Here is an 11,256-nt window from a genome sequence, read left to right as displayed (position 1 = left end):
CTCCAAACCAAAGACTCTGGTTCATCTTGGAAGTAAAGCCTGAATTATGGTCCCGCGTTAAATCGCCGCGTACCCTACACCGTAGGGTACGCGGCGACGTGCGCCGTACGGTGTGCGTTGCCGCGTACCCTACGCCGTAGCTCTGCGTTGGTGTAACGCAGGACCATAAATCAGCCTTAACTGGAAGTTACACGTGTCATTTGTTGATGTTTTTCCAGGATTCTGATTGGCTGGCATGACGTTAACAGCGTATTTATGCGGATTCGTGTAAACGAAGAGATTTTGAAAACGATCTCATGTAAACGATGGAATTTTTCAATACGTAGAGGTGGAAATATCCGTTTTTGTAAATACCCGGCTATGTGGAAACGTGGCCTAAAGGAGAGTGAGATGGAGATGTTGTGGATGAGGTGGAGACAGGAAAACCACATTATTTTGTGGTCACAGTAAAAGTAGAAAAATAGTATAAAATAAAGCGAGTGAGTGGCAGCACGCCGTTGCTGCGCTAAACACCGTGAGTGCCCCGGCGCAACAGGGGGGGACATGTCCCCCCGTCTTTTCAAAATCATGTTTTTGTCCCCCTCACTTTTTACAGTTTAAAAACTAACGGTAGGCTCAGCCTGTAATTGCAAATCATCAAGACACTCTGTGTGAAGGCGGGACGGGACCCGCTCCCCCTCCTCCTCTCCCCTCCCCTCAGAGCTGCTCAGGGCTGATTTATGGTTCCACGTTACACCAACGCAGAGCCTATGGCGTAGGCTCTGCGTTGGTGTAACGTGGAACCATAATTTAGGCTTACGCCCGGGCATAAAGGTTTCAAGCACACATAAAACTCATATATTAAAACAAAAATCTGAGTCCCTTTAGGGTTTCCGTAGAACCCCTAAACGCTCTACAGAGCCCCTCATTTGTTCTGTCTTCAGTCACTCTATGGTTGGAAGCGGTATTATATTATAAGTCTGATATGTGATGACATTATTAAGAGTATGACATGAATCTGCTTCATTTCTCCACCTCACCACCTGCGTCGCCAGTTCCCCGTGTCTTAAGTAAGTTCCTACGGGAGGGTCAGGGTTGCCGTAGAGATAAGCAGATTTTTCAGTTAGTTTTTTCTTTTTAAATCCCAACCTTTGTGTAGAAGGTGGCGTTGCATCTTTCAAGCCCTGTTTTGTAGCAAGCAAGCTTTATAGATGAGGCCCTGCTCATCAGTGATGATCAGTAATGACGTCACCTGAGCCCGACTGAGCAGCATCTGCCCCCACTCAGCATCTCAGCACTGCTGGGTCCTGGTCCACCTGTCCCGGACCCCCCCGGGTCCCGGACCCCCCTGGTGAATCAAACCCTCCCCCGGTCCCGGACCCCCCCAGTGAATCAGACCCCCGCCTGGTCCCCTGGTCCCGGGTCCTGGACCAGACCCCCCCGGTCCCGGACCCCCGGTCCCCTGGTCCCGGGTCCTGGACCAGACCCCCCCCCCCCCCCACGTGACTGCTCTGATCCGCGTCACTCTGGTTCATTGTTCAGTGTTCGAGGCTGAAACGCGGCTGTTGTTCTGCGCGTACACCCCGCCTCCCCCCCCACCTCCTCCGTGCGTGTGCCAGTGCGTCACCCGCACCCCCGCAAACAAAGGCCTTTGTTGGGCCGGTAACGCGCGTGCACGGAGGGGACTCGGCGTCCCGGTCTCTGGATCCGGGGTTTTGTTTCGGTGCGTCCTCGCGCACACGGGAGCGCCAGAGGGGGCCGGGGCCTCCAAAACTTTCTAACTTGTATATATATATATATATGTATATATATATATATATATATATATATATATATATATATATATATATATATATATATATATATATATATATATATATATATATATATATATATATATATATATATATATATATATATATATATATATATATATATATATATAATAGAATAGAATAGAACTTTATTAATCAAACATACACACTCTTTAAATTTACAAATACACACGAAGTATGAAAGGTAAAAAAAGTATATCCTAAAAAGAAAAATAACCAATAAATATAAAAAAATATATCGTATATGTATTTTATTAATATATATATATATGTATATTTATATATGTTTTATCATTTTTATTTATATATATATATATATATATATATATATATATATATATATATATATATATATATATATATATATAGTTTTATATATATATATATATATATATATATATATATATATATATATATATATATATATATATACATATATATATGAATATATATATTTTTATTCAGCTCAGAAATACTTCTTTTTTTTAACTTTCTACCTTGTCTGCATATATATTAATGGTTAATACCATGTTGGTAAAAACCTGAATGCAAATATGCGCAATTTTAATATATATTATATATTTATTTTATGAATTTAAATATGTATATATTTATTTATTAGTTTTATTTTTATTTCTTTTATTAGGCTCAGAAATACTTAAAGAAACTACTGATATGCATTTGGCCCAAATGATTTGGGATGAAACGCACGAGTTGTTATTTTATTTTTTAATTGAGGCCAGTGGGGGCGGGGGGGAATTTGTAGGGGGGGTGGCCAAACACAAACAAACAGACATACAAATAAATAAAACAATACTCGGTCCATCCGCGTCTCCGTCTCTGCGGCGTCAGGACTCGTGCCAGTGCGTGCGCGTGTAATCCACACCAGCCCCCCCGTCACTCACGCGCACAGATGGGGGGCAGGGGGGCGTGTGAATGACGGGGGGGGGGGACGGGACACAATACCCGGTCTGATGCCGGTCCGGTCTGGAGGCGGCTCCGCTCCGGCCCCGTTACGCACGGCGCGCTGCTCCCGCGGTGCGTCCTGACGCAGCAGCAGCAGCTCCAGACGCAGCAGAACCTCCAACCTCCCGGTCCTGGATCTGGTTCTGGTTCAGCAGAACCTCCAACATCCCGGTCCTGGTTCTGGATCTGGTCCTGGTTCAGCAGAACCTCCAACCTCCAGCTCAGGATCCCGGTCCTGGTCCTGGTTCTGGATCCGCTGGACCTTAAGTTCCTGTGATCGAGCTGTTTTTTGGAACCGACCCCGTTTCGTTTTCGTCTCGTCATGTCGGGCCAGAAACCGAACCTGAAGCCCGGGCCCGGGTCCCCGCAGAGCCGCTTCCAGGTGGACGTGGTGACCGAGGGGGGCGGCCCGGGCCCGGGGGGGCCCCAGGACGGGTCCCGGCCCAGGACGGTCGTGTTTCTGGACGACTGCGGCACCGACATCGGCGCGCCCCCGGACGTGCAGGAGCCGGACCCGCTGAAGAGCGACTCGGTGTCGCTGCACTCCACCGGCACCGGCCACACCCACGGCTCGGACTCGCACTCGCACACCTACTACCTGAGAACCTTCGGGCACAACACCATCGACGCGGTGCCGAACATCGACTTCTACCGGCAGACCCAAGCCCCGCTCGGGGAGAAGCTGATCCGGCCGTCGCTGGCGGAGCTGCACGACGAGCTGGACAAGGTGTTAAATAACAGAAAACTCTTCATGAAAACTAATAAAACATGACTTTTAGTCATAAAAACTAATACAAACATGACTTTCAGTCATAAAAACTGATAAAAACATGAGTTTTAGTCAGAAAAACTAATAAAAACGTGACTTTTCGTCAGAAAAACTAATACAAACATGACTTTTAGTCATAAAAACTAATAAAAACGTGACTTTTAGTCATAAAAACTAATACAAACATGACTTTTAGTCATAAAAACTAATAAAAACATGACTTTCAGTCATAAAAACTAATAAAAACATGAGTTTTAGTCAGAAAAACTAATAAAAACGTGACTTTTCGTCAGAAAAACTAATACAAACATGACTTTCAGTCAGAAAAACTAATAAAAAACGTGACTTTTAGTCATAAAAACTAATACAAACATGACTTTTAGTCAGAAAAACTAATAAAAACATGACTTTTAGTCAGAAAAACTAATAAAAACGTGACTTTTAGTCAGGATTCAGATCTGTTGACAAAAGGACAAAAGTTTGCGCCATAAAAGTCAGAAAATGTGCTTTTAAAGTTTTAAAAAGAAATGTGTTTTTGGTTCTGGATCTGTGGTTCTGACCACTAGGGTCCAGATCCAGACCTGCAGGTCCTCTACAGACCACTAGGGTCCAGATCCAGACCTGCAGGTCCTCTACAGACCACTAGGGTCCAGATCCAGACCTGCAGGTCCTCTACAGACCACTAGGGTCCAGATCCAGACCTGCAGGTCCTCTACAGACCACTAGGGTCCAGATCCAGACCTGCAGGTCCTCTACAGACCACTAGGGTCCAGATCCAGACCTGCAGGTCCTCTACAGACCAGTAGGGTCCAGATCCAGACCTGCAGGTCCTCTACAGACCACTAGGGTCCAGATCCAGACCTGCAGGTCCTCTACAGACCACTAGGGTCCAGATCCAGACCTGCAGGTCCTCTACAGACCACTAGGGTCCAGATCCAGACCTGCAGGTCCTCTACAGACCACTAGGGTCCAGATCCAGACCTGCAGGTCCTCTACAGACCACTAGGGTCCAGATCCAGACCTGCAGGTCCTCTACAGACCAGTAGGGTCCAGATCCAGACCTGCAGGTCCTCTACAGACCACTAGGGTCCAGATCCAGACCTGCAGGTCCTCTACAGACCACTAGGGTCCAGATCCAGACCTGCAGATCCTCTACAGACCACTAGGGTCCAGATCCAGACCTGCAGATCCTCTACAGACCTGTTTTCTGTGGTTCCCGGTTCCAGGAACCGTTCGAGGACGGCATGGCCAACGGGGAGGAGCCGTCTGCGGCCGAGGGGACGGCTCTGATGAAAAAAGAAGCAAAAGGAAGTTTGAAGTTCGGATGGATCAAAGGAGTTCTGGTGAGAGATGGATGGTGGATGGATGATGGATGATGGATGATGGATGGATGGATGGATGGATGGTGGATGGATGGAGGGATGATGGATGGATGGATGGATGGATGGTGGATGGATGATGGATGATGGATGGATGATGGATGGATGGATGGATGGATGGATGGATGGTGGATGGATGGAGGGATGGATGATGGATGATGGATGGATGGATGGATGATGGATGATGGATGGATGATGGATGGATGGATGGATGGTGGATGGATGGATGGATGATGGATGGATGGATGGATGGATGGTGGATGGATGATGGATGATGGATGGATGATGGATGGATGGATGGATGATGGATGGATGGATGGATGGATGGTGGATGGATGATGGATGATGGATGGATGATGGATGGATGGATGATGGATGGATGGATGGATGATGTTTTGGTTCCCTGATGTTTCCAGATGTTTTGGTTCCCCCTGATGTTTCCAGATGTTTTGGTTCCCCCTGATGTTTCCAGATGTTTTGGTTCCCCCCTGGTTCCCTGATGTTTCCCCCCCTGGCCTCCCTGGCCTCCCCCCTCTTATCAGCCCCCCTTGTCAGGGGGGCTGATAAGAGGGGGGGGGCCAGGAAGGCGTTGGATATGGGGAGAGGGGGGTGTGTCAGTGTGTATGTGAGAGTCTGTGACGCGATAAGTCCGAGAACCTTTCGCCCAGAGTGCAGCCAAGCGTCCTTGATGTTATTGGGCGGCGGTACAGTTCTGGGAGGTAGATCCGCAGGTGTTTATGAGAGAAGGGGAGGGTTGAGTTAGGTGCACAGCGTCATGTTTACATTCCTCCAGGGAGATTGTGATGAAGAGGCTTGCCAGCCGTTCCATCAAGGCCAAATCAAATCAACAATTTACAGGCAGATCAGTAATTTTCCGTCTGCCTTTCAGTCTTCTGGTTCCTCAATAAACTCTGATCAGATGAATTTGTGATCAGTCCCCGCCAAGCCGAGTACCCAGCTTCTCCAAGGTGTTCTCCATCTTGTTAAAGAGCTCAAAGACCCCTGCTAGCCTACGATTCTGTTCAAGAATCGCATCCAGCTTGCGGCCCTGCTCTCCCAGCGTTACAGTCTGAGTGCGGAGCCCCGTGCTCAATCCTTCAGCAGCTTCGGGCAGCTCAGAAAGGGCCAGAACGGCCCCCGCAGACTTACGCGATTGTCGATAGGCCAGGAAGATCCCCACTCCAATTAGGAGAAATCCTGCTATCATAAATCCAATTATGAAGGCGTCCTCAATATCCTCGACAGATAAAATTTTGAGACACATCGGCCGCCAGTTCTTGTATGCGTCCATCGTGTATACAGCAAAAAATGTCCCATGGGGGCAGGAGGGCTCCCTTACCCCCTGGCTTCTCGTTGCAAAAATTTGGTCAATGCTGCTGAGGGACCAGTTAATTAATTCCATGATTGTAGAGTTTCGGAGGAGTGGAAATGAGAGACTCTGAAGACAAGACAGGACAAAAGCAGCAGCAGGGCAGATAGATAAGGGAGAGGAGCAGAAAAAGCGTCCGCCTTCACTGAGAGCCGGAAGAAGAAAAAAAAATGTTTTGGTTCCCCCTGATGTTTCCAGATGTTTTGGTTCCCTGATGTTTCCAGATGCTTTGGTTCCCCCCTGATGTTTCCAGATGTTTTGGTTCCCTGATGTTTCCGGATGTTTTGGTTCCCTGATGTTTCCAGATGTTTTGGTTCCCCCCTGATGTCTCCAGATGTTTTGGTTCCCCCTGATGTTTCCAGATGTTTTGGTTCCCCCCTGATGTCTCCAGATGTTTTGGTTCCCTGATGTTTCCAGATGTTTTGGTTCCCTGATGTTTCCAGATGTTTTGGTTCCCTGATGTTTCCAGATGTTTTGGTTCCCCCTGATGTTTCCAGATGTTTTGGTTCCCTGATGTTTCCAGATGTTTTGGTTCCCCCTGATGTTTCCAGATGTTTTGGTTCCCCCGGTGGACTAAGGTTCCCGTGTGTTGCAGGTTCGCTGCATGCTGAACATCTGGGGAGTGATGTTGTTCATCAGGATGTCCTGGATCGTTGGACAGGCGGGGATCGGTGAGTACCGGGTACTGGGGGTTAGGGTACCAGTCTGGGGTCTGGGTGTACCAGGGGTACCAGTCTGGTTAGGGTACCAGGGGTACCAGTCTGGTTAGGGTACCAGGGGTATCTGGTGACTCCGGCCCCAAGTTGGATTCTAACTGTTCACAAGGACAAAAACACGTTATTTTTTTCATATTAAAGATATATCTAAATCTAAACAATACTTGCTAAAATACTTGGGAGTTGTGACGAGATGGAAAACAGAAAGGTCACAATGAATTTTGAATTTACGTTCACTTGTACTGCAGATTTGAACCTATATTGAATATACACAGTATACATATGTATGTATGTATTATATATATATATATATATATATATATATATATATATATATATATATATAAATATATATATATATATATATATATATATATATATATATATATATATATATATATATATATATATATATATATATATATATATATATATATATAATACATACATCTCTCACTCTCCCAGTTTTTGAGGAACTTTGAACTTTTCAGTGATTTTCTCACCGTTGTTGAGAAGGTGGAGATGCTGGTGATGTTCCGGTCTGACCTGCGTCTGTCTGTCTGTCTGTCTGTCTGTCTGTCTGTCTGTCTGTCTGTCTGTCTGTCTGTCTGTCTGTCTGTCTGTCTGTCTGTCTGTCTGTCTGTCTGTCTGTCTGTCCTCCAGGCCTCACCATCGCCATCATCCTGATGGCCACCGTGGTCACCACCATCACGGGTCTGTCCACCTCCGCCATCGCTACCAACGGCTTCGTACGGGGAGGTGAGAGGCATTCTGGGTAATCCCTGTGGTGTTTAAGTTAGCGCCGGCTAACGTGTAGCTAACATGCAGCTAGCGTGTAGCTAACATGTAGCTAGCGTGTAGCTAATGTGTAGCTAACATGCAGCTAGCGTGTAGCTAACGTGTAGCTAGCGTGTAGCTAACGTGTAGCTAACGTGTAGCTAGCGTGTAGCTAACGTGTAGCTAGCGTGTAGCTAACGTGTAGCTAACGTGTAGCTAGCGTGTAGCTAGTGTGTAGCTAACGTGTAGCTAGCGTGTAGCTAACGTGTAGCTAGCGTGTAGCTAACGTGTATCTAACCTGTAGCTAACGTGTAGCTAACGTGTAGCTAACATGTAGCTAATGTGTAGCTAACCTGTAGCTAGCATGTAGCTAACGTGTAGCTAACATGTAGCTAATGTGTAGCTAGCATGTAGCTAACGTGTAGCTAACATGTAGCTAATGTGTAGCTAGCCTGTAGCTAGCATGTAGCTAGCGTGTAGCTAACGTGTAGCTAACGCGTAGCTAGCGTGTAGCTAACGTGTAGCTAACGTAGTTCCCCCCCGTCCCTGCAGGCGGCGCCTACTACCTGATCTCCAGGAGTTTGGGCCCCGAGTTCGGCGGCTCCATCGGCCTGATCTTCGCCTTCGCCAACGCCGTGGCGGTGGCCATGTACGTGGTGGGCTTCGCCGAGACCGTGGTGCAGATGCTCAGCGTGAGTCCTGGGGGGTCCGAGGACTGGGTCTGGGTCTGGGGGGGTCCGGGGTACCAGGGGTACCAGGGGTCCGTGGCGGTGGCCATGTACGTGGTGGGCTTTGCCGAGACTGTGGTGCAGATGCTCAGCGTGAGTAGAACCGGGGACCGGGTCTGGGTCTGGGTCTAGGTCAGGGGGACCGGGTCTGGGTCTGGGGGGGTCCGGGTCCATCCATCATGGATGATGGATGGGTGGAGGGATGGACTAGGGTTTCCACCTTTCAGAAATAGAAATAAGGGACACCCCAATTTCAGCAGCGCAGGAGCCAAAAAAAGGGACATTCCCAAAACTTCTAAACTGCATAAAAATGTATTTTTTGCTTTGATTTAAAGTTGAAAGTGCTTTAATAGCACTGAACTTGCATGACTGTACAGACAGACAACCATGTAGCAACTGAAATATCCTCCTATGCTACGTTTGTCCACATCAGCCCAGATGTAGATTATATCTTACAGGTGGAGGTCCGAAAATTTAAATATGGTGTAAAAGTGAAACTAATATATTACCTAGTTTCATTACATGCAAAGCAAGACATGTTAAACCTTTATTTGTTATAATTTTGATGATTGAATTGTTTATTGATTTCATGAAATATTCTAATTTTTTTTGATTTTTTTTTTGGGGTTTTCATAAACTGTGAGTCATAATCACCAAAATTATAACAAATAAAGGCTTGAAATATCTCACTTTGAATGTAGTGGGAAATAATATATTTGTTTCACCTTTAGTGGAATTTACTACGAATGAAGTTTTGCAATATATTAAACTTTTCCAACCTTCACCTGTAGATTATGACATCAATAAATAAGAGCATAATATGTGTCTGTATTGGTTCAATACGGAACGCAACTTTTAATTCCCAATTACGTAACAATTCCATATTTCAAGGGACGGGTGGCGACCCTAGGAAGGAGAGACAGGCGTAGGGATGGGAATTGATAGCAATATTATTAGCTAAGGACATGCTAACGTTGCTACTGGGCTGTAAATGACTGACTTTAGTCCGGGCGGATCGAAAACACGACATCCAGTGATTGTTATTGCTGCTGCTGTGACACAAACGTTATTGTTGGTAATATTTCCTCCCTTTGATGAAAGATTCACTTAGCAAGTATTTCAAGTTGCTCTGTTGTGTCTTTTTTACTGAAATGTAACCGGACTATTGAGCGATTGATCGCTCGGGCGCCGTGTTTACTAATGACTGTTAGCTTAGCAACGTGTGTGATGACGTCGTTCGTTTGCAAAATTTGCAAACGATTTCAAGGAATTGAAACACTGGGAACCGGTTCCAAACAAGAACCGGTTCTGGATTCCCGTCCTTGGACAGGCGGGTCCCAGGGCCGGCTACGCTAACCCCCATCTCTCTCTCCAGGAAGTGGACGCCCTGATGACGGACGAGCTGAACGACATCCGCATCGTGGGGACTCTGACCATCATCCTGCTGCTGGGAATATCGGTGGCCGGGATGGAGTGGGAGGCCAAGGTAGGACCGGTACCGGGACCGGGACCAGTACCGGTACCAGGACCGGTACAAGAACTCTGGACCGGTACCAGGACCAGTAACTACCGGCCTGGGACCAGCAGGTCTGGTCTAGTCTGGTCTGATCTGGTCTACTTTAGTCTAGTCAGAAGTCGATATGAGTACCAGGTGCATGCTGGGAGTTGTAGGGGTGCAACGGTTCAGGTAGCCCACGATTCGGTTTCGGTTTCGGTTTGTGGTAAGCCTGAATTATGGTTCTGCGTTAAATCGATGCAGAACCTACAGCATAGGTGTGTGCGTCACCGCGTACCCTACGCCGTAGGCTCTGCGTTGGTGTAACGCGGAACCATAAATCAGCCTTTATGTGCATGAGAGAGCTTTTTTTTTCCCAAATTATCTGTTTATTTCTCTTTTCACTTTTCAAAATGTTAATTACTATAATTCTTTATAGTCAACAGCCTCTTAATCTTGACAACTCAGTACAGTAAGTACATTATACACTACTAAATACGTAAGGGATAATGCTCGACGAGGTACATTATCAGAAATATATGGACGACGCGGGGGCGTGAACCGTCCGACGGGAAGCGGAGGACGGTTTCCCTCCGCGAAAATATTGTAAATTATTATAATTATTATAATTATAATTATTACAATATTACAAAGTATTCTAGCGACCCTGATATGGGAGAGTTACAAAGTTGGGGAGATCAGCCTGAATTCTCTCGTCTCTCTGCCTGTCACCGGACTGCTCGTCATGAAGGAGCCGGTGGTGGCGGAGGGAGGGAGGGCTGAACCCGAGGTTTCTTCAGGTGTTTTAATTTAAATATTGGGGGAGTTTTGCCCGAGACGTTAGAGTTGGAGTCTGCCTTTGTTTATGACTGTAAAGCTGTTCGTTTCCTTCCTGTAAATAAACCGGCTAGTGGAAGATCAGAGCCGTCTCCGCCGGCTCAGTGTAACGTTTCACTGACCAGGCGGAGACTCTGATCTTCCACTAGCGAGTCTCAGCAATGATTACAGACAGTAAAAGCTCTGTAACTATTTTCACTCCATCGTCGTCATGATCAACAGCGAAACAGAAATGATGCCACACTGGAAATTTGAATGAAGCCGGCACTCCTTCGAACTTTTTTTCTCAACTGTCCCGCTCCGTGTCTGCTCTGTGTGATGGGGGAGTGGGCGGAGCTACAACACTGACTCGCGAGGAGCTTTTCTGCAGCAGGCACAAACACGCGGATTGTAAAGCATTAATGCA

At 46.6% G+C, this 11,256-nt stretch overlaps 1 protein-coding gene across 3 annotated transcripts in view; it reads left to right on the top strand.

The window, feature by feature from the left end:
- The first annotated feature begins 2,912 nt into the window (after positions 1 to 2,912).
- slc12a2l (solute carrier family 12 member 2-like) overlaps positions 2,913 to 11,256 on the top strand; it is a 34,639-nt gene continuing 26,295 nt past the window's right edge. Inside the window, exons 1-6 of one of the 3 annotated variants that reach the window (XR_009783160.1) lie at positions 2,913 to 3,507; positions 4,776 to 4,892; positions 6,893 to 6,968; positions 7,677 to 7,772; positions 8,343 to 8,482; positions 9,894 to 10,004. Coding sequence is in view for 2 of the 3 variants with exons in the window: in XM_061730313.1 (XP_061586297.1) it covers positions 3,103 to 3,507; positions 4,776 to 4,892; positions 6,893 to 6,968; positions 7,677 to 7,772; positions 8,343 to 8,482; positions 9,894 to 10,004 (945 nt within the window). In the remaining variant the exon portion in view is untranslated. The remainder of the gene's footprint in view (positions 3,508 to 4,775; positions 4,893 to 6,892; positions 6,969 to 7,676; positions 7,773 to 8,342; positions 8,483 to 9,893; positions 10,005 to 11,256) is intronic. The other 2 variants (XM_061730313.1, XM_061730312.1) reach the window with 2 other exon arrangements.

The sequence above is a fragment of the Cololabis saira genome, chromosome 9 (assembly GCF_033807715.1).
Source record: "Cololabis saira isolate AMF1-May2022 chromosome 9, fColSai1.1, whole genome shotgun sequence".
In the NCBI taxonomy this organism is placed as follows: Eukaryota; Metazoa; Chordata; class Actinopteri; order Beloniformes; family Belonidae; genus Cololabis; species Cololabis saira.
Note: the sequence above shows the minus strand (reverse complement) of the source record. Positions and strands in the feature narration are given on the sequence as shown.